At 29.5% G+C, this 24647-nt stretch overlaps 1 protein-coding gene across 1 annotated transcript in view; it reads left to right on the top strand.

The window, feature by feature from the left end:
- Positions 1 to 7115: 7115 nt before the first annotated feature.
- LOC126742804 (sodium/potassium-transporting ATPase subunit alpha-like) overlaps positions 7116 to 24647 on the top strand; it is a 56171-nt gene continuing 38639 nt past the window's right edge. The window contains exon 1 of the mRNA XM_050449601.1: positions 7116 to 7569. Coding sequence (XP_050305558.1) covers positions 7449 to 7569 — 121 coding nt within the window. The 5' untranslated portion in view covers positions 7116 to 7448. The remainder of the gene's footprint in view (positions 7570 to 24647) is intronic.

The following is a 24647-nucleotide window of genomic DNA, read 5'->3' as shown; positions in this document are numbered from 1 at the left end:
GGCAGAATTTAATAATTCAGCCGTACGGAGCGCTTGCTCATTTTGGATGTAATGTTCGTCAGTGGATGGATATCTATTTTTCTGAAAGTTGGATTGGTCGAGGGGTCCTATAAATTGGCCTCTTCGATCTCCAGATCTAACTTCACTTGCCAGGAGGACAATGGTAGATCTTTCACGGGGCTGCTCAACCGCAGTGGAGCGCATGAGGACCTGGTGTCTGGACAGTAAGTTGTCTTTAAACTATAGTAAAACGGGGTTGATTAATTTTTCGAAGGCCACTATTGTCTTAGAATCTCTACTTGCGTGATCTGGTGGACAGTCAATCCCTGTAGCCAATAGTATTAAATTCTTAGGAACACACATTGACCCCAATTTAAATTGGGAGAAACATACTATAAACCCTTATTCCAGATTAGCTAACTTATGCGGATTGATTAGAAGATGAAGGCATGTAGTGTGTGAGGTATCTCTTCGCCAATTTTATTTCAGACAGGTATAGTCGATCTTACAATATGGTATCTGTTTCTAGGGATCAGCAAGAGGAACTCTAGATATATTTAAAATGCAATAGCGTATCATTCATTGAATATTGGGCCTGACCTACAGAACTTCCTGTAGACCTTACTTCAGCAAACTAAAAATACTCACCCTTCCCTCCTTATACCTTTCTTCCTTGTTGTTATTCGTTAAAAAACACAATCATTTGTTTGTCCAAATTTATTTGTTTGTTGATAATAGGGCAATGTACGCTAAGGATGTGACTATGATTACATGACATAGAAACGATCTCCGCATTCCATTGCATAATTCAGCTTACTATAATAGGGGTTCTCATTATATGGCCATCAGGGCTTATAGAATGCTACCTGCTGATATTAGATGCATCGACAGTCCAATTTAAAAAAGATGTTTACCACTGGTTGCAGATTAAATGTTTTTATAATTTTACTTTTAGATAATAATTTTGTAACTTATGTTAGATGTTTAGAATATTTATTTTAAATTTTGTTATTTTGTTTATATAAGGCTATTGCCTCTATAAATTCGAGATAAGAAAAATTAATTTATCCTCTGGAAGATCCAAAATCCTCCTTTGTATGACGTTGCTTTGTCGTTCCGTATGCGATTTTGTTGGCAAATAAAGGATATTAATATTATAGATGGATAGAGAGGTTAGAGGAGTTTGACTTTAACATAAATATCGAGCAGGATAAATCCATAGAAATGTAGAAGCTCTATCAAGGGTATCGTTATGTTAGGAATCGTGATGGCAAGATTTTGGTAAGGAAAAATGAAAATGATAAGAGAATCCATATTAGAAACGAGGCTGTATTAGATGAACTTTTTGGATAATTTATATTTATAATTAGTGTACTTTTTTTTCACTCTTTTACCTAAATATTTTTTTTTATTGATGGTATCTTAATTATCATGGTGGGTATGTTTGTTTTTTTAATTTTTTTTTAAATGGCTCAAAGTCAATTTTGACCTAAAAATTTAAGGTTCTTTTATGTGACTTACACATTAATATACGTTATTTAGTATCGAGTATTGTTAAAATAAAATCAATTCTTTCTACTTTAAACCTAGACATGCTAGGAGTACCAGTAAGTTGGCTTTCGGAAAATATTTCAGATAACAAAGTCGAAATAATGGGTTATTAATTTCTGTGACTGGACAGGAAAACTAAATGTGGGGAAGTCGGGGTTTATGTAAGGTCAAGTTTGAGGGTACATAAAATGGAATTTTCTGAAGAACAATGGTTTAGAAATCACTTAAATAAAATTAAAATAGGCTTTGGAGTTTTCTATCATCCGCCTCAGTTTAATGTTTTTAGAGCATTGGAGCATTTAGACAAATCGATCTCGGACATTATTTCAATGGTAGATGAAGCAATAATAATGGGCGATCATAAATCTTCTAGAACATGAAGTTGTTACTGATCAGTTTGATTTTCTCTTAGACTCTTTTAATTTTAAACAAACAGTAATGAATTTAACCAGATTTTTAAGGCAGAAATAGAGTATGATCGATGTCATAATTGTGTTAAATGAAAATTTATTAATTGGCAATGTTAAACATGCATACGGAATGCATGAGCACTCCGATCATCAACTTATTTATTGCACCCTTGGAATATCTCCAATTTTCCCAAAGTTTGTTATTTATAGAAACTTTAAGAATTTAGATAGGTTAGCTTTTAATGCGGTAAATTGAGGAGAGCTATTTAGTTCTACAAATCTAGATGATAAGGTAGAAAGTTTTACGCATAATTTAATACAACTATTTGATAAGCATACACCTTTTACCATAGTTAGGATAACGAAGCCAAAATCATCTGGGTTTACAGACAATCTTAAGGAAATGAATAAATAATTTAATAGAAATTCCTTGGTTTCTAAACATAAAATAACCATACTTCCTGCTAACTGGGAAGATTATAAAAATGTTCGTAACATATTTACAACGGCAGTTACAAATCAAAAAAGAGGGTATCTAAATTTTTTGCATAGAGAAAAGAACAAAAAAGCCCTATGGAATGGCTTGACTAATCTTAATATATATAGTAATCCAAGGGCAATTCTGCATTGGAACTTCCAAATGCTTTAAAAAATCCGAAAGCGATGAATAAGTTTTTTCTCCAGATACCGTTCGGGAATATCTAGGTAGTAGAGTAACAGATCAAGAGTTTGATTTGGAATTGGTGGATAGTAATGGTGTAACTAAAGCTATTTTGCAAATAAAATCGAAAGTGTTTCCTGTTTTGAAATTACTTCTCATCATTTACTTGCTATGCTTTTTTAACTGCTTCATTCAGATGTTTGTTAATAGGTGCCTATGGACCGCTGTGTTTTCTGGATTGTCAACTTCAGTATAGAAGGCATTGCTATTTTCCGAGTCAAATTGGAAATTTGATTTCTTTCTGCAATATGCGAAATTAAAAATGACACTTGTTTAAAATTTCCATCAATTTCCAACTCCAAAATGAAAAGAGGTGCCATTTTGTTGGGCCATAGCATTTATATTTATAAGTGAGTTCAAGTGTTCACTAAGACAATAATTATAAGTAATCTTACACTTAGAGATCTCATAAATAAGCAAAAACGTAATGAAATCACCCCAACAGGTAAAAACGTTTAAAAAGGAACTAATAACATGTTTATTCATAAATATCTTTTCTACACTTACCTATCTTTTAAGCTAGTGGAGTAAGGTATAGCCTATGATTAATGAAGTTGTATTAAAATTTTGCGTAGAATCAAAAAATGTAAATAAAAAAGTCTACCCATCCATTTTAAAAAAGAAACTTTGGTCTCTACTACTATGGTGCTGCCTCCTGTCTGACTGTATCCTGTATAATGACATTCCATGTTAAACTGCTTTAAATCTATGGCTCTTAAAATTCAAGAAAACTATGATTTGATTTATTATTTATTAGAAACTAATTAAGCAAACTAAAGCATAAATACTAGAATTTTAAAATATACAGGTTGTTTCAGTACAGAAATAATATTTAGATTTGCACGTATGCCAAACTGGACTTTAAAGAAGTATGTATTTCATATATGTAAGTTTATTTATTTTAATCAAGTTAATTACCAGTTTCAAAATTATTTGTGGAAATAAAATCATCACCTCATCCCGAATTGACATCAATATCATCCATTTTTATGTGTGTTTGTAAAGTATTAATTTGGGCAAAATTTTTAGCTTGGAGTAAAATAGCAACTCGTACTTTGAGGGTTAAATGTTATTATATAAAATACTTTAATATAAATGCTAGAATTTTTAAGTGCGGAAAATCAGCAAGACTAACCTACATGAATTAGGTTTTTAAAAAATGTGAGGCCTGACAAATTACAAAATGTAAATTATAAATAAATTTGCTAGTACTGGTACATTTATTTTCAAGAATATAGAAAGAATATAAGAACCTATAAAGGATTATTCTAATAATTACGCTTTTAAAAACTTTAAATTAAATGTCTTTTAAACTTAGTTGTAGGCCAGATGCAATTCCATGTTATCTTCCAAAGAAATGTTGATACCTACACCTTATTATTTAACAAGTCTATTTCACTGGAAAGTTTTCGAAGTTTTGGAAAGAAAGTGATATTAGATCTATATTTAAATTTGGAAATAATACTTCTGTAAAAATTATAGATATATAAAGATAAAACTTTTTAAAAAATATCTTGCTGCGTCGTAGCTTTTTAAAATGTAACAAAAATATATTTGTCATATCACTTTACACACTTCCTAGGGTTTGTCAAGTTTCACTTTTCATGCGTTTTCTTCGGTAGTAGAAAAAATTTTGTATGTTGTAAAATCCCCCTTTTTTATTCATGAGAATTGTCAATCATTTTAGTCAACTTTCAGTTTGTCAGACAAATGTCCCATTTATAAAAAAAGAATCATTTTACATACTTGTGACAACTGTTTTACAAATAAGGCTTTGTAAAAAAACGCGCAGTTTAATTTTGAGTCTGATGAAAAAAACTGATGAAAAAAACTAATTTCCGGCCATTCTTACATATCAACCCAGCCAACATAGGGTTGAGTTAGCTCGTCAGCTAAACCTTTCATGCTAAAAATCTTTATTTCACTACACTGTAGGATATTTAAGGTCAAATTAAGAACTGTAAGAAAGAATTTGCCTTTATATTTAATGAAAACAAACTTCAAATATTTTATATACATTTTATATAGCGTTAAAAAGTTTTTGTAAAATCCTTTTTTTCGGAAAAGAATAACTTCCAAAAATATTTTTTTAGCGGCGAGTTTTATTGAGATTAAAATAAATATATGTTTTTTCATAGACACAAAATGGCTTTATGCAGAAATTATAATAAATTCAGTAATATAAATAATGTTTATTTATATTTTAAACTCGATAGACGTTTTACGATTTACAGTTGATGGTCTTCTCTAATGCCTATTTAGCTTCATAAGGCTTACAAAAAACACTCGATAGTATCCTGTTAAAACTAGAAAATAGTTATAATGGAATTAATCGATTTTCCACGCCTTTGTTGATAGTCCGCCCGTTTTACTTGTCCTGTTCTCGCTCAATATTCTTATGGGAGCGTCAAACACTGACCCAATTAAAGAGAAAATAGTAACGTTCCAAAGCATTGTTCATAAACTTTTGATTGACTGAACTTACTTATATTGAAAGTATTCAAGCTTTCATTTCATTAATTCCATTATCATCGTCTGGGAATGCAGGGATATGACAGTACAATTCTAAAATCACTTTCCTACCTACAACTCTAATAAATTTATCTATTGGGTAACTTAAGAAGACATAATACAAAACATGCAATCTTCTGAGGAATAAGTCTTCTCTGTAATTTTTAACAGAGTCATTGTATTCTCTAACATCTATTTTAAAATATATTCTATTAGACAACATTTTCATTGACTAGACAGCGCAGTTTATTATGAAAACTTTTTTAAAATATTCAAACATATATATAAAAAAATGGAATATGTATTAAATTGTCATGCCCGATAATTTGAATGTTTCAATCCACTGTATAAACTAACTCCCGTTTTGTGTCATTATTTAAAAATAGATTAGTAGAATATTCCTGTGGGAGCGGTATAATACACAAGTGATATCTATGTATTTAGGGCTTAAGGGGGAGCACATAAAAATTAACCGATTCAAAGATTGCAACCATTGGGTTTGTTTTGGTTATCTTATCGTAATTTTTTACGTTCCCAATCAGTAAACGTGACATTTAATTTGCATGCTGATGTATAATATTATTAAAACATATAGTAATATAGACGATAGAATCTAGGGGGAATAACTATATAATTTTGTTTTTCTTTTTATCAATGTTTTAACATAGCAAATGAAAAATTTTGTTTTTTAGTTCCCAATATATTTAATTAATATGCTATATGGGAATTAATAGCACACATTTTTATGTTGCTGGATAGTTTAAACAAACCAATATTGTTACAAAAATTGTCGAAATATCGATCAAGTCGAAAATGTTATTATCGTGGGAACAATGAAAACGATTTCTACCGACTAGGACCCCGAATCATGGAAGAAATTCTGTTTTTGACGTATTTACATAAAATCATTCTAACTACCATGCATGCAAGGCATGCAACGGTGGGGATGCCACAATAGCACCCCAGCAGTATTATAAGTAAAGTGACTAATTCGATGGTAGGTGGAATAAACTATACTAGTGAATTAAAAATTAGAATATCCTTAAGTTGTGAAATATACTGTAAGCCGCTCAAACTGATACTTTTGGCACTATCCATATTATTCTTCAAACCGAGATAGCAGACGTAATTTTGGCAACAGAACAGTCACCTTTCCAACACTAACTGCGTTAAATAGTAAAACATACATAGGACATTTATTATTGCAGATAATTGCAGTGTATAGAGATACTTCGACATTATGAGAGTTAGTACGCCAAGTACAAGAAATGGCTTCTAGTGAAGCTAGTTCTTTTAGTTTTAGAAGACTATTTTTTGTTAAATACGGTATAAAATAAATACAGTATATCTATAGAGTATACAAACAAACTGTCAGTTGCTGTCGGTCCAGGATTGCTAAGTTACCTAAAAAAATTGTAACTAATCTAAAATTATCCGTTGAACAAAAAGGTTACAGCTGGGAATTCTGAGAAATCTATAAAATATGCATGTATAAATAATGTATAACAATTAGCCTTTGTGACTTATAAGTTTCTTAATATTCCCTTAGAAATATGTTTTTTAATTTTTAAAATACTGCTCCTTTTCCAAACAGATATATACTATTGGAAATATATTAATCTAATAGCTATGACTGAAAATAAGACTAAAAAAATTACAAGTTTATTATTTCTCCACTACATAAATGTAGAATATAAAGCGAAATGAAGTGAGTAGACCAAATCATTAACGTAAATTAATTTAAAGGTCAAATGACCATAAATCAACTGTTTACTAAATTTCCGAATCCGTCCAAAGGTTACGACGTCCTATAACTTCCTCCATGAAAATCCAGCTGCTCGTTTTTCTTCGTAGAATTTCGTCGCCCGATTCCCGAAGAGGAAAAGCATGTATTTTCACGCGTCTCTCGGGCGCATTTCCACCATATTACCGACGATTTTCTGAAAATACGTTTTCCAGTTCGCGTCGGAATACGAAACTTATGGTATTTTTAGAAGTATAATTTCTCACTCCAGAAGTTTCAAATAGCATGGTGAACGGAAAAAATAGGCCACGCGGCTCTTTTTAGCACTTTTAACGTGTTTTTTAACATTTATTAACACTTATTTTATACCTTTTTCATTTCTAATTAACATGTTGCGTGTAGAAATTCATTTTAGCTTATGATATTTGATTGAACGTTTTCGGTACACAAGAAGGTGTGGTTTTTGTAACTTTTCCTAACTAGTGAAGTTTACGTATTGTGATTCATAACCATGCCCCTATTCAAGAAAAAAGTTGAACGGAAGAAATCTCTCAGCCGAAAAGAGATTTCTTTGGCAAGATTGGAAAATTTTCGGCAGGAAGTTGTTACTGATCACCATACTGCTGCTTTAAGTAAGTTTTAAATAGCTATTTATCATTAGTATATATTTATTACACTACTATTAATTTTAAAGATTAAACAATTCTACCACAGTATGGTTTGTAAGAGTAGATTATTTATAAGAGAAGAGTATATATAAATTAAGTAATAAGTAGTATTTTTAGTTATTTTGCACATAATATTATTGCAGAAATTTCAAAATCTATCAATATTCACCCTCTAAGATATTCACCAAATTACCCGAAGGTAAATAATTTTACGTTAGTATAAAATTTTATTCTAATTTATTATATAAATATCATTGGGTTAATTTTTGTCTAAGTTAAATTTAATTAAAAGTTGTCTAATACAAATTGCATTTTTGATATGTTCGAAACTTTGCAGTAAAATAGATCTCTATAACATGTCCTTCACAATGTTGTTTATCCACCAAATTTTGGGTTAATTTTTACCTAATTTTAAATATAATTTAATTCACCACGTGGACAAATTAAAACTTTAACACTGTAAGTTTTTTTCTTTGTCTTTTTCTCCTTCTTCCTCATGAGCTATTGAACAGCTAGATTGTCTTTTTCTGATAAAGGTTGAAATATTATGATGGATTGTTTTATTGTCGTCCGCAATTGATATATAAAGTAAGGTCTAAAAAGTAAGGTTAGGATGGATAGTTAATAGGAAGTTAGTTAGATAAGTGAACGAGTAGGGATATATTAAAATATCTATTATTATACTTAAGCTTTTAATGTCACTTCCAAATTATATCATATATCATGGCAACAGCCTGGAGTTTTATAAAAATTTGAATTCTAATAATAGACGGGACAACTAGCGGCAAAATATCTGAGCAAATATGTAAAATAGACAATCTACTTGTCTAAGTAAGGCGAAGGTTGTAGTTTGATTATCTCAAGAAGTTTATTATCATGTCTAAATCTTATTTGTGTTGAGTTAATTTCTATATTTTGTTATTTATTTGCGAGAATAGATCTCTGTAGTAAAAGATATTTAATAGTCTCAAGAAAATGCTAGTTACATTTTTAGCCATGTTTCATTCCCGCCTATACCTATATGACTGGAAATCCCGTTAAAACTAATATGTTTATCATTTCTATTGCATTTGATTATGTTATTTGTAGTATTTATGAATGCTGGGTGTTCATCTCTGTACTTTCTAAGAGTAGATAATGAGCAGAGAGAGTCTGAAGCAATTAAGTAGTTACTGAAGTTTTTATGAAAGTAATTGCTTTTTCAATAGCATATAGTGCCGCTGTAAAGTACCATTTATGACCAAATTTTTGAGGTATTTATCGAACATTCTAGCGATGATTTTTGTAAAACACTGCTATGAATGCCTGTATGATTCTCATACGATGTTCCAGAAACATTTTTTTAAAATTTAATTCATTTTTGCATGCGTGTCAAAGTTTTAGCTGTTAAAAAAATAAAATAAAAATCAAAATACTTGACATCAAATGTTTTTGAGGTATACTTATACCTATATATACATGTATAATTATACTATGTATAATTTGCAGCAAATAAATAACTTTAAATATCCGGTTTCTTATTAATGGTGGTCTAAAATTTATAAATAAAAATATATACTACCAGTTTACCACAATATTTCGTTCAAATCTCTACAGAATGACCTACATAGATTAATATTTTTACTCTACTGTGAGCTTAAAATTAGTGGAAAATATATGGTTCTTTCGGAAATTATAGTAGGCAGATTACAAAAATCTTAAATTAGGATTTTTTTTCTGTTCATATTAAATACAGTCGTCAATTTGTCAGTCTTTTTCTATTTGCGTATTAATTTCTGAAATATCCATAAATTTTCTAAGAGATACATAGGTCTGAGTCTCAGAAATTAAACAAAAAATATTCACAAAATGTATTACTGTATTATAATAAAAAGTTGTAGCAAAAACCATTAAATAAAATATAAAAATCTTTTAAAATTTCATAATATAAACTTATAACTTTAATTTAATTAGGAACTTTGTTGTATGAAGAACAAACTCTGTTAGGATTCACTTAGGATGTTACAAGATGTTACAAAAGGTTAATGGATAAAGGTCAATAAAAATGTAATAAAACCACCAAGAAATTACTGTACTCACCGGTAATATTCCTTAGTAAATAATATAGAATAATTAATTATCAACAAATTAGCAATGAAAGAGGCAACAAGTAAACATTATAGTAGCAAAAACAAAAGATAAAAAAAATCACAAATGTATTACTATATTCTAAAAAAATCACAATTTATAGAAAGAAAATTAACAGTTATACATGCTTGTTAAAATATTAACTAAAATATAAAAACTCTTCCAAATTGTATAGTTCCAATGTATAAACATACACTATCATTTAATGAGCAACCTTATTGTATGAAGACCAAAGTTTGCAAAATAGAATTTATACAGGGTATGGCAAAAGGTTGTACTCAATTTATAAAGGCAATAAAATGTTTATAAAATCACCAAGGAATTACCCCCTACACATTTACTAAATAAGTGTCCCTTAGTAAATATTATAAATTCAATAACTACCTACAAATTAGTGATGAAAGAGACATAACTAAATACGTTAAAAGTAAAATATATAGGAATTACCATTTTTCTATTCGCCTTTGACAATTTCACGCTCCAAGATTTGTATAGAATCTAAAAATTCTCATGCTTTAAAACTGCTGAAATTGCTCTTCTCTCAGGTTTGGCATCGCATTTTGAGTAAGTTTTAACATTGAGGCTGTCAAAAAGTATATACAAAAACAAACTTCACTGGGTAATTTATTTTGGAATCCAATGCCTAGAAATAGTCAAAAAGCATTTTTCGAAATATTAAATTTTAAAATCATTGAAAAAAAAATCTTACCCTATTTTGCCATATGGTCTGTCTAAGATCTTATGAAGATTAATAATGAAGAAGACTTAAAAAGATATGATTTTATTCGTTAAAATATTATTTGGCCGCACAACAGTATGTGTGGAAAAATAAAAGTGCTATCAATCTAAGAGAAATTACTAAGTATAATATTTTTTTACTATGATAAAACTAAATTATTGATTAAAGATCTTAGTTTAACCCAAGCAGTTTATCATTAAATTAGCTTAAGCTTACACCTCTGGTGGGGCCACTTGTAACGAAGACCATTCTAATTTACCTTAGATCACAGATATAACTAGCTAACGCAACAGATTTAACTAGCTAACGCAAGTTAGCTAGTTATATCTGTGCTCCTTAAATTGGGCTTGAGTGAGCGTGGAATAAAATAAATTTCACATGCATAGAATTGTTTATTACTCAGATTTTCGTGGTTTCAATGCTTAAAAATCTGAACCCAAGTATTAAACATATTGGGCCAATTAAAAAACTAGGCAATCTGTGTCTTTTGCTATCCACAGATTTAATACAACAGCTTCATCTTCAAACAAAAGTGAGAATCCATTTCTCACTTTTGTTTACATCCGCACGTGTCATTTTCACAAAAAAATTATGGCAATAACTACGTATTTGTGCAAATGCAATGTCGCCAATGTCTATATTCGATTCAGTTTTTGCCGTTTATATCTCAGTTCTTTTACAAGAATATAATTCACTGCATTCTTAGATAATTTCCTGTATCCTACATGTCAGCACACCCAAATGAAAACTAATCACAGCTCACATACAACACATTGAACTGAACAACTGAAAAGACTTTGTGTCAAATTTTTAAAAATATTTTTCGCAAAATATGATTAATAAAAGTAAGTTTTTCGGCAAAAGTAAAAAAGAAAGTCTGTGCATGATAATGAACTATGAAAACTGGCCGCATTTTATATGACATAATTTGATGCTTGACAGTCCTAGCAGCTTCGAAAAAAGCGGTAGATTAAGTAGTTTTGCATTCTTAGCGCCATCTAAATGTCAAGGAGTAGAAGCGTTTTAGTGGTCCTTAAATCGCCCAAGCTGTCAAAGTCCTGCAGCCCTAGCTGCAGTGACGCTATAAACAAGTCGCAGGCGGCGTTTTTTGTTGTTTTTACCGGCTTAATGGTCGCTTTTGGGTTTTTCTTAATGTGACGCGACAATGTGGTGCAAACCTATTATAATACTTTTGATGCAAGTTAACATCAAAAGAACATAGAAAAAAATATATAAAACAGAAGAAGTTATTGAAATCTGCAATATTAAATCTATGGTTTTTTTTAGATTTCAACGGTGTAATTGTTCTTTATTCTTGTAATTCTAAGGACTTAAAATTCGTCTATTGCACTTTCTTATTCCCATAGTTCTAAAACAAAAAAATATATATATTTATGTAAGATAGGTGTAATCTTTGTTATGTGTCATAATATAAAAGTATATATGAAATATATTTAAAAGCTATCAACTAAATATTAATTTTTATTTTAATAAGATCAAAATCAAAATATTGCTATAAATGTCTTAAATAAAACATTTGTGGTATATTTTCATAGCAAATATGTCATATACTAAAGACATACATTCGATATCCTAAAAGTTTGCAGAAACATCCTACATAAGATGTCTTATAGCCATTGAAAAAGATTACATTGAAGAAAGAATGCCAAAAATATTCCTGGTACATCTGTAACTAAAGAGGGTCATTGATGTAGGGTCATTACTGGCATGTTCCTGTCATGTTTCTGTGTTATTAGGGATATTAGGTGGTACATATTAGGTGTATGAATCTGGTAATTGGACTAGTTGGAAAAGTTCCAGTACACGCTCTAAAGCATAGATTTTGTATTGGATTTTATTGTATTTATATATGATTTCCTTGCAGACATATAACTATACTTTCATAGTCTATTTTTGGTCTAAAATTGTTAGTCTACATTTTTAGAAGGGTCTTATAATCACTCCCCCTTTTTAAGTTTGGTAACATCTTTAATAGACCTTCCAGGTCATTAAAATTAATCCTAAGAATTTTTTGATATTATAGTAGGAATCTCGGAATCTCAATAATGTTTGTCTTAGGGTAGTTTTTTTTTTACAGAAATGCATTACATATATTATATTTATTTGGTGAAAGTGTGAATCTATTTTTATGTGCCCAAGTTCTAAGATCACTGATGCTTTTTTGCAACTTTCGGTGACATATTTATACGAATATTCTGTAACTTATATAAGGAGGAATAGATGATCTTATAATCTTTATAGCTAGGATAAATAAGGTTGGGCTGAGTATAGGTACTTAAGGAATATCATTTTCTAGTATAAATTTTGAAGAGAGCGTATTTGCTACTCTTACGCAGAAGGTACAGTTCGTACAAATTTTTTTATAAAGTTTGGTAGAAGACCTCTTCATCCCCAAGAAAACAGAGTTCTAATAATATTGTATTTCCATGTGGTATCAAACGCCCGAGTTAGGTCAAGGAAAGGGAAACTAGATTATTTTTCTTAGCTTAAGTTTTTATATAAATCTAGAATTAAGTCCAATTATATAGTAAATTTTAGATTTTCACTTGCGAAAGCCAAATCGATTTGGATCAATGAGGTTGTCTTTTTCTGAGCATCACATCAATCTAAACTTGACTGTTCTTTTTAAAATTTTGATTAAATGGCAGACTTGCCATTGAATTTCAATATTGGTATGTGGTTTCGCGAATTTAATAACTGGAATTAGAGTTGAATATCTTCATGCATCAGGGAAGGACGTTGTGAACCAGATGTAATTATAGTACTTCAACTGTTTATGTAGTGCTTCATTTGGGAGATATGCATTCATTGGAATCAACATCTCATCTGGCCCAGGTGAGCAATTTTTGCTATACTTTATTGCAAGTTCTAGTTCTGCGTCACATTTATATGATTTTTTATAGTTTTCTCAGACATCTTAAGATAAGTTGAAGACTTTTTTATTTAATTTGCAGGATTTCAATGTAAAGGCCTTATTATAACTGTTTAGTGTTTGTTACATAGAGTTATATCTATTGCAGAAAGGGTTCTGGAGGAGGTGCTAATAAAAATAGGATTCTCTGTTATTTAGTAGTAATATTATTATTAATTATATTTTCAATTGTAGTACCTCTCTGATTTGTATATATGGAACCCCATATTATGTTGAATAAGTTAAAATCGCTACCTATAATAAAAGGATATGGAAGTTCTTAACTGAGATTATTTATAACGTTTATGCTAATTCTATAAGAGGTTGAAGAGAATAAATAGGGCATATTGTAGTATTATGCGGTACAAGTGTAATTGCTACTGCTTCACAATCTGTAATAATATTTCCCTATATTATATTTTATTGCTGATTAGTATAGCTTCACCACTTTCACTATTTTCAATTTATTTAGATTTGTTTCTTGTAGGAGTATATATATGTGGTTTATATCTAGAGATAAGAAATTTTAAATATTCAAAGTTATTCTGAAGTTCAAATTTATTCTATTGAATTATAAGTGGATCAAATATGTTGAGATTTAAGTGTTTTGCTTTTTTTAGCAGTGTTATTTTTATCTCTAGATGGTGATAAAGATGAGATTGATTTGAGGATTTTGTGCCTCTTAAAGATCGGAGATCCATTTCAAAATATTAAAATTATGTTCGGTGTAATTTCTTTTGAATTTAGAATTCTTCTAACTTCTATCACTCCTTTATTTGCAAAGCATTCCAATAGTGCGGTATCCGAACGTATGATTAAATCTTTACTATATATAACATCTGTAATGTAATAGAGAGTTTTAATTGGTTCTACAGTAACCTCAACTTCTCCCAATCGTTTAACTAATTTTATTTTATTTGTGATTTCTAGACTAATTGCCTTTATTAATAAAGTGCCATTTCTTAGTTTTTTTATATCGGAGTTTATTCCAGTTATTTCTGTTAGCTAATTTATTATTTTCTTTTTCTTAGTGTGCAAGAAATGATGTATCTTTTTTCTAGTTTAAATTGATAAAAAAAATAAATAACCGCCTTGACTTTCGCTTGAATCAATATCGATTATTATCTACTACTTATTCCTTAATTAGGTATTTAAGTAAAAACCGTTAGTTGGGTGTTAAAGTAATTCAATTTAATTTATTTTTTACTAGAATCTTCGGTTGCCGTTACATGATTGTTAATAAAAAATTAAAATTATTCATAGAAACTCTGTTTTTTGTTTTCAAATTATTCAAAGAATCGCGTGGCAAATTGATTGTACATACCCTGTATATTAAATTGTTTATAGGAGCGTCTGGCGTATATAGGAGCAAATTGGGTATTTGGGGTTTATTTAAGATGCAACTAATAAATTTTGACAGATAATTGACGTTTGAGTATTAGATCACGTTTGGGGTTTATTTAGGATACGATTAATAAATTTTGACAAATATTTAACATATAACACACTATATTGACATACAACGCGACTGTATAACAAATTATGGTTCCTTGAAGCATGTTACCCTTAAAGCTGGTCCTCTTTTTCCTTCGCATATAAACTTTGGCTCCACGACTAACCAGACTTAAGAACATCTGATAATTTATAGTTTTTTAGGTACAAAATGAAAGGATTTTGGGTATAAAGACAGAAAGTGAAAAAAAAATTCTGATATCTCTTCTTTTATTGAAAACAAAAACGTATTTGTTAAAATGCTTGTACTATTGTACCTACTTTATAAGTTGCTCTTTACATCTTGTGTACAAATTGTGTTAAACTTATTCAGTCTATCTGTAAAATTATCAATGTAATGTATATCATCAATGTAATCTATAATAGAAAAAATAAAAGTAATAAGTAAGATAATGTAGTTTTTAATTGATTTTTCTTTAAAAGGGTAAAATTATTTGGTAGGTTAGATTAAACAAAATAAAGTTAATATCGATATGGGGTCTCTGATTTTCCAAACACGTCCTTTTTAATATTATTATTATAATATATAGATAGACAGATTAAATGAAACGTACATACAACTTATTTTCTAGTGCATTTAAAATTTATAGTGGTGCTTTCACAATACAGAAAATGAAACATTCCTCTTGTGCTTAGTGGACGCTTTCTTATAGGTAAATATTTAAATAGTCTTAATTTACTTCTTCTTTCATATCCCCAGATTCGGGATGCGATTATTATGATCTATGAAAGAAAAGTTCAGAAAAAATGCAGATTAAAGCCTTAAATAATGTAAAACAATTTGATGTGTTAAATGCAATAGAATTTTAGACCTCTTAAAAGTCATAAAACAAATTACAATATGTAAATTTAACATGTATAATAAATTTTAATCGATATAGGAGATATCTAATCTACACATTCAAACATTTAAATTAGGTAAGATTTTAAGGATAGTAAAATTCTGATTTTGGATTCAGAGGTTTCTTCCGGGAAAGATACGTATTTATTATTATTTTAACAAATGAAAAAAGTGAAGAAGAATTGATTACATAAGAAAAAAACTATTACATTTTATGTGCCGCACCACATCATTGAAATAAGAAAAGAAAGGTAAATCTGGACTCAAAAAGACATGTTTTTGGCCATTTCGCAAATACCAATCCTCTATTCTAACAATTAATACTAACTAACTAATATAAACTAATTTGCTTAGAAATAATACAACTGAAAAAGAATAACTGCTCATTACATCGTATCGGTAACCTCTATGATCGTAAATTAATTTCTGCGACCTACATTTTCCCATATTATAGCATAATTTTTATTTATCCTAATATCTTTATGTGCGATTTTTTACAGGTATAAAATATATCCTTTTTAAGCTTAAAGGGACTTGTATGTTTGGAAAACAGATTATGTACTTTTGGAGTATATAATCCAAAAGTATTGGGTTGTATTTGAGTTGGAGTATTGACGATTAGACATTCTCCAAAATATTGGCAACACCACTATCTCGTCGATTTAATTTCATCTTTGTAAATTTATCTACTTTTATCAGAGTTCATGTTTTATTTTTAAGAGAATAACGCTTTAATTTTCATTATGCAATACACAGCATAATAAACATTTTGAACACACACATAGGTGGTCCCTCTGCCTGTCACACTGCCACTTAAGAAGCCATCTCCATACCATTGGTATTGCAGACTATCCGGAATGCCAATGGTGCTGGGAGGAGGATGAAGCCGTTGACTACGTAGTTGGAGAGTGCGCAGCACTCACGTGTGTCAGGTTCAAATACTTGGGTAACACTTTATCGCAATCACACCAAACTCAAAATATTCATAATATCATTCTTGATCTTGTGATGAAGTTCTTTTAATAACGTAAGTGTTAACAGTAAAATGAAAAAACTAAATGACTTTCTTATTCCAATGGACAGTCAGCATCCCAGTTTAAATATAAGAACAAACATTGAATCTTCTGTTTTTTCAGAACTACAGTTTTGTGACTACTACTAAATATAATTTTAAGAAAGCGAACTTTCTATTGATGTACGATCTCTTTAAAGGCCAAAATTGGAATATATTGTCTACTTTCACCGATATTAATTTGGCTTTGGAGATATTCTACAGCATTATCGATGAAATATTTAGAAAGTCTGTTCTCCAGTCTACACAAAAAGTTAAAAAATATCCTGTCTGGTTTAATTAGCCTATAATCTCCAGGGGTTAATGGAAGATGTTGATTTAGAAACAAGAGGGCAAATAATTTTCCAACATGGTTGCCCCGCACATTTTGCAGTTCTAGTTCGTCAATACTTAACCTGGCAGTATCGTTTGTGGATGGGAAGAGGAAATATATTTCCTCGGCCTGCTCGATTTCCAGATCTGACTGTCCTAGATTTTTATCTATGAATTACACTCATTAAAAAATGCTTCTTAAAATCAAAACAATGTAAATCACAATATTGACTAAATATTTGCGACTTCGCATTACAATAAAGAACAAAATAAAAGTAGCATATTCAAGTTATCTGCATGATGTCAAAAGCAGTTTAAAAACGAATCCTAAATTGTTTTGGTCCTATGTAAACAGTTTAAAGGACAGTCCTAATGTTCTCCAAAAAAATTATTCTTAACCACACTACTTATACAGATCCACGAAATGTTGCTGATGGCTTTGCCACTTGCTTTAAATCCGTCTTTATTAATTATGTCGATATCAATTGTTCCCAGACTGTCCTCACATTTTTGTGATAATTTAATAAATGAAATAGAAATTGTAAATGCTATTAAAAAGTTAAAAGGTAATAAAGCCATAGGCCCAGATGCAGTTCCTGCTTATATCCTCAAGGGCTATAGTAAGCACCTAATATTCCCACTAGAAACGCTATTTAATTACGTTTTGCCAGTTTGTACATAAAGCTATTAATAATAAGTCACAAGTTGATGTAATATACATACACAGATATGGAAAAAGCCTTTGACAGAGTAAGACATTGTGTAATTCTAGAATCTCTAAAAAATCTAGATGTTTCGCCATATCTCATACTACTGATTCAATCATATTTGAGGTTGAGATTTCAATATGTGGAGGTTAGAAACAAAACTTCGGGAGTTCCACAGGGATCTAATCTTGGCTCTTTTCTCTTCTTGGCTGACATAAATGGGATAGTTTCTAATCTTAGGCACGCCAAGGGTGTAGTTTTTACAGATGATTTCAAATGTTATTATTTGATTAATTCGACTGAAGACTGTGAGACCCCTCAGAATGATTTTCTTTTAATTTATTCTTTAAATTTAAATCTGTACCTGTATGTCTTTCACTCTAAATAGGAATCTATTTCAATATAACTACACTTATAAAAACAACAAAATAAAGAGGGTTGAGGAACAAAGGGATTTGGGTGTGACTTTTGATAAAAATCTATCCTTTGATAGTCACATTCTAGCTAAAATTGAGAGTGCTGAAAGGATTGTAGGTTTTGTCGTAATAAATACAAAAAACTTTGACATTGAATTGTCTGTCTGCATCTTTTTGACAGTTTGGTGGTGCCAATATTGGAATATGCATTAGTCATCTGATCTCCTCAGTACAACATAAAATTTGGATTTCTGCTATCGATAGAGTGCAAAGAAGTGTCTTTATTTCAGAAAATATGGTGTTTACCCACAACGTGGATGCAATCATAACTATTTGTTAGGTGTTTTTCATAGACTATCACTTGAAAAAAAAGGAAAAAGTACTTCTTTGCACTATGTTTAAGTTGCTCAAAAGGGATATAAGCTGTCCTGATATTCTCTGCCAGTTTTGTCCAAATTTATCTAGAACAAATCTTTACTACTCCTATATATAAAATGAGTTGTATCTTTGACTAGTATTGCTCTGAAATTGACATTGATGTGATAAATTTAAAACAATTTAAAAAAATTATTGACCAGAAATTGTGAAGCACCAACTACATATCTTGTAACTTTACTAAGGTGCAATTAGTGACCTATGTCACAGATTTACAGAATATTCTGTAAATAAAAAATAGTATAGTAAAAGTAGTATAAATAAATAAAGTATTCTGTAAATCTGTGCCTATGTTAAATAATAATGTAATTACTGCTACCTATATAGTTATAGACTATAGACCTAAGTTTATATTTTTTTACTGTATTATTGTATACAGCTCGTTCATCTATTTGTATTATTTTTAGATATATGTCTGTAATTGGCATTAGTTGCTGATATCTTTATGAATAAATAAATATTTTTAACTTACACATTAATAGATTGGAATATATTTACCAGCATTTTCTAAAATTTTTTTTTTCAAAATGAGGTGCTATCTTTTTATAAAGGGGTACATCACCAAACCTATTGCTTGCGATTTCATTTTTTCCCTACAGATATGCTTCAGGCGTAAATAACCAAGTGAACTATGCAGAGTTTCTCAGTCGATCAGATAAACTATTGTGTTCTCCCTTTTAACACTCGTAGAAAAAAAAGCTCCATTTTATTTATCTTTTAAAAAACGTTAACCAAATAAATGCCAAACTATACTTACACTTAAAATCTATCAACATATTTAGATCCAAAATATCTATATGAGCATTATTTATATGCAGTAGTAGGTTGAATAAATCGGTATAATTTTTTGTGCCATTGACAATGTGAAGTTTTTTGTAGGAATATTATTAAACTTTAAACTTATTATTCATAAACTTTGGTGTCTCTTAACTTTCGTTGGCTAGTAAGTAGCTATTTCCGGATAGTAACTATCAATAGTGGGTAAATAAAATCGGTAGAGGGACAAAAAAATAAGACTAAAGAGATATTAGTCATTAAGGAATTTTGTTACTAACCGACATGAATCCAATGACTGACTTTTGTAGATCGATAATAGTATTTTTATTACTGTTTTCTTAAGATTTGTCTGTAGTGATATGGGTACGAGTCTAATTAATGTAAAGATCGTATCACTTTCCCTTTGTTAAAGTTCCATATTTGTTAGATTTTGAAAGCCAGTTTTGCATACTTATCTTTTTTTGTATATATCTAATATGTTAGTTTTATTAGGAGTGTGTACATCTATGAAATATGCAGTTTTTAGATTTATCTCCAGGAGTATAGATTTATCTCCAATATCAGGGCGGTTATTCGCCTGTACGTCGGTGATAATAGTTCGAATTATAATCGGAAATAAGTGTTCTTAATTAATGGCTGTGCCTGGTATTTATAACATGGTATAAAGGTATTAAGCAGTCCATATTTGTTCACCAATTTCAGATGACACACTTGATTATGTTTTTGTAGGTAGTCCATATTAGATAAGTATAGGCATTCACTTTTAATTGGGTAATTTTGAATTAGGTAAAACGAAAACGCCATGTTAATTTTTTTTCTGTTATCACTATTTTAATCAACAGAAAAAATACTACTAATTTGCCAATTTAACTGACTCTGTATCTTAAATATTAACAAAGATGCAAATAGTGCCGACTTAATCCGAGGCAACCTATTGGAGTCCTAAATAATAATAACATATTAATATAATATAAAAAGTATGAGTATTTAAAAACATTTATAATAATTTATATTAAGGAAATTATTATTAGTTAGGTACCTTACGATAAATATAAAATGATTATTTGTAAGTAGAAGTCCATTCTTGAAGTAGAGTGCCTATAACATACCGGATTGGGAAGGGTGGGAAGACTTTTCTTCATAAATGAAAATGTCAATCTTTTGTCAAGAGTTATGCATTTCGATGAGTTCACTCATCATTATCAGACTCTAACACTACATAGATGTGATGTGTACACGTTTAGTGTTAGAGTCTAATGATGATGAGTAAAGTCATAGAAATGTATAACTCTTGACAAAAGATTGGCATTTTCATTTGTAGACAAAAGTCTTCCCGCCCTTCCCAACCCGCTATATAAAAGGATTATTTTGATTCGCGTAAAACCTTTGATACAATACAGTGTCAAAAATTACTCAATTAAAAGTTTTTAAAGATTATTTTGACACACTTTTTGCAGCCCAAGCCAACTGCACGTTCAATCGGTGTCCTTGTCTGTTTATTTTCAAATGCCGGAGAAATGCATAAATGCCCCGCGCGTGGTTGAGTAACATGTTTTTCGCATTTATTTCTAAACCGTACGTGTCTGCCCCAACTGTTGCGTAACTTAAAGCAACAAGTACGTTTTCCGATCGATTTTCTTCAAGCTTGGGTTTTCACTATCAGTCTAAAATTTTACAATAAGATTTTTAAATGCAGGCCAATAGTCCTTCGATATTTCCCGAGTTCTTAATAAAATTTGATTTTTTTGTCTAATTTAACAGATGGACACTATAAATTCAAGAGTGTGGATATCTACTTCAGTTTTGAGCCGATTGATAGCTTAATGAATGTTTTATTTTCAATTAACATCGAAATAATTCAGTTTTAAAGTTTTCTCGTCAATAATATTTCAAGTTCAGTGGATTTATGATAAATAATAAAGAAAAAACCCATTTACATTGTTATGAGGCTATTTTTAATTCTTTCTTAAAAGAAATGTGTGCATACAGACGTTTATTACCAGATGTTTTATGTTTTAAGCTTGGCTATATCGTTATAGTCACATCTTCTTAGTTAAATGAACTAGTAGACAAATTCCTCTACACATGCAATTTCAAGAAAGCAATATTTTAAAGGTGAAGTTTAATTTGCGCAATTAAAAATTTAATACAAATTTGTTCCACAGCATAAAAATACTTGATAAATTAGTTTTATGGTAGTTGAAGGCCATTTTAATTAACATACAATCGTGGAGGTCGTATCTGTCCAAAGGACATATAGCTTATGATATAGTCAAAAAAAACTCCCAAATGGGAAATATATTATACATATTGAAATTTGAATTTAGCTAACCAATATTAAAAATAATGTAACACTTCACATTCAGTAACAACCTCAGGTACATATCCATATATGCTAAATATGAATTCTTCTGATTGAGCTGACTAGGTTTTATATTTTTTAGAGGTCATATCAATATTATTACCCTGTATCATGTGGATTCTCTGGTGAGAAGAATGAGTAGTGCTTGTGCTCCCTTTCGCTGCCTTGACTTTGTATATCCCGAAGGATGTATTATATTAGCAGTGTTTATTATGGAATCCTCTTCAGGAGATCATCACCTTCAACTATTAAAGTTTTTAAAGCTTAATAAGAATAACAAAATTAATGCCGGCATAATATACAACAGCACTAGGATCATAATTTAAGTACTCAGAAGCATATTAGTCATTTTTTATGTGATTATTTACAGGAAAACATGTTTTGTACTGTTGTTTTTCATGATTTATATATTTCGTCCATTGCTTTAAATGCGCTATTTCAATTTAGCCATCGAGGGTAAAAATTTGTTCTTCAAATGTTTATTTCTAATTTCAAGAAATAAACATTTGAAAAAAAAATGAAGATCAGACGACCAATGATTTTGCAAAAATTTAGTATTTTTTTATAGAAATAAGACTATTATATTATGTATTATATATTATATATATGATAACTATAAAATACAACCAGACAACAAATCATCAAAAAATATATAAATAAATGTGGGGTAGAATTTAATAAGTTAAAAGGTATAAAGTATAAGCCAAATGTTCAAGAAAATGGGTTAATATCCTGTCAAGTTTGGATGTAGTTTCAGTTCCTCAAGGCGGAACACCATTCGAATCCTGAGACCAAAACGCGTCTTCCTTTTTGCTAGCTCCTTCACAGCATAGCTATTTTAAAAAGACGCTGTTTTTTTTGATCTATTGACATTTATGCTAAATGGCACAGTGAATCGATATAATTGCTTTAATTAAAATAATTCTGTCTTATAAACAACCTTATTTTATAACAAAGTTTTATAAATAACCATGTGACAGTTTAATAAAATATTTTTATAATGAAATAAGTAATTTTCTATAAAGCATTTATAAAACAATCTTATATAACAATATCGTATTAAGCAGAATTTGTTATTAGTTGCTTTATAATTATTTTATAACATATCTATAAAACAGATATAAAATAATTTTATAAAGGCTTTGTAGTAAATTATATTAGGTGAACGATCACTTTATTATAAAATAAATTACTTTCAGTGACTTTATAGTTGTTAAGGATTATGTTTATAAAAATATTTTATTACATTCTCTAAAATATTGTTCATATAGTATTTATAAAAGTTTTATAAAATAAATATGTGTTTTTGTCCACAAAATTGTTTTTTAGGAAGATTATCTAACTTTTTGAAGACTACGCTTTAAATTAATTTATGATATCTACTAGAATAGAATCTGTTTTTTTTGCAAATATTTATTTATAAAGTTTTTTTTTAATATCTAGAATTTCTTCGTGAAAAAACATTAAGAATCCGGAAATTTTAAGAAGGAAAGCAAAGCATTATCTACCTGAAACATAAGAAATTGGTCAGAATGCTGACATATTATATATCTAACTAATACGGTTAATAAACTTACTGCCATTTCTAAAAACATAGTAAACTAAGGTTGAGGGCAATAAACTATAAGTTAAGATTTTTAGTACAAGAATTCCAAATAATATTCCTTCAGATCTCTTAGAATAACAAAAATCATCCTCAAATTCAACCCTTTCGTCTTGAATATTGGACCCATAAAAGCGCCATCTGGTAATTGTTGATAGCGTTCTCGAATATAACAATTATATCGTAAATAGATTATTTATAAAATAAGAATATATATCACTTTTATCACAGAAAAAATAATTATGTTATATTAGTTTCTTATAAAATAAAATCGATTTATCTAATGACGCCATTTTTTAATGACATTTAATTAGGTATGTTTCCGCCATGTTGGTTTTTATGAATTAAATTAAATGTGTATGTAATTTTAATAAAAACAGAGTTGAATTACGATTGAGTTTGTAATATTTATAATATATTTATATAAATAATATAAATGTAAGGCAAAATTAAGCGGAAAAATTGCCATTTTTTTTAAATCTTAATTTCAGGAAATTCTTTTTACTTATCTAAAATCTCTAATATTCCGAAGGGGAATCAAAAATGAGATAGGAGTAAAATTCGTTATGCAAGAAAATATTCGCCCAGAGAACCCTAAAATAATATTGTCTTATATAATGATCATAATATATATACATATATATCTTATATACACACAACCAAACTTATATGGAATCACCCAGTAATTTCGCAAAATGGAATTTATTTTAAAAAGTAGTCATTGAGGATTAAAGGGCACTTTTTCAAAACCAAGTTTATTAAAAAAAATAATAAAACTGATTACAATTTTCACAATAATAGAACAAAAAACAAAAAGTGTAGATTTCTATAAAAATGATTTTTCTGAATATGACAATTTAACAAGAAAGTTAATTTAAAATTAAATGTTAATAATCAGTATTACCTCTAGCATCGATGCAAGCACGAATTCGACGAGGCATGCTATTTATCAAATTGTCAATGTCTTCTTGGGGAACATTTGTCCATTCCTCTAAAACCGCTTGAATAAGTTGCTCAGTGTTACCAGGAGCATTCTGGCGAGCTCTAATCTTTCTTTTTATCTTATCCCATAAGTGCTCTATAGGATTAAGATCCGGTGAGCAAGAAGGCCACTCTAAAACGGCAATACCTTCCGTTTAGGAAGAAACATTTTGCAACTCTGCTGGTATGTGGAGGGGCATTATCTTGCATAAATAAAAAAAAATTG

The sequence above is a fragment of the Anthonomus grandis genome, chromosome 12 (assembly GCF_022605725.1).
Source record: "Anthonomus grandis grandis chromosome 12, icAntGran1.3, whole genome shotgun sequence".
Lineage (NCBI taxonomy): Eukaryota > Metazoa > Arthropoda > Insecta > Coleoptera > Curculionidae > Anthonomus > Anthonomus grandis.
This window is presented reverse-complemented; position numbering and strand designations above follow the sequence as displayed.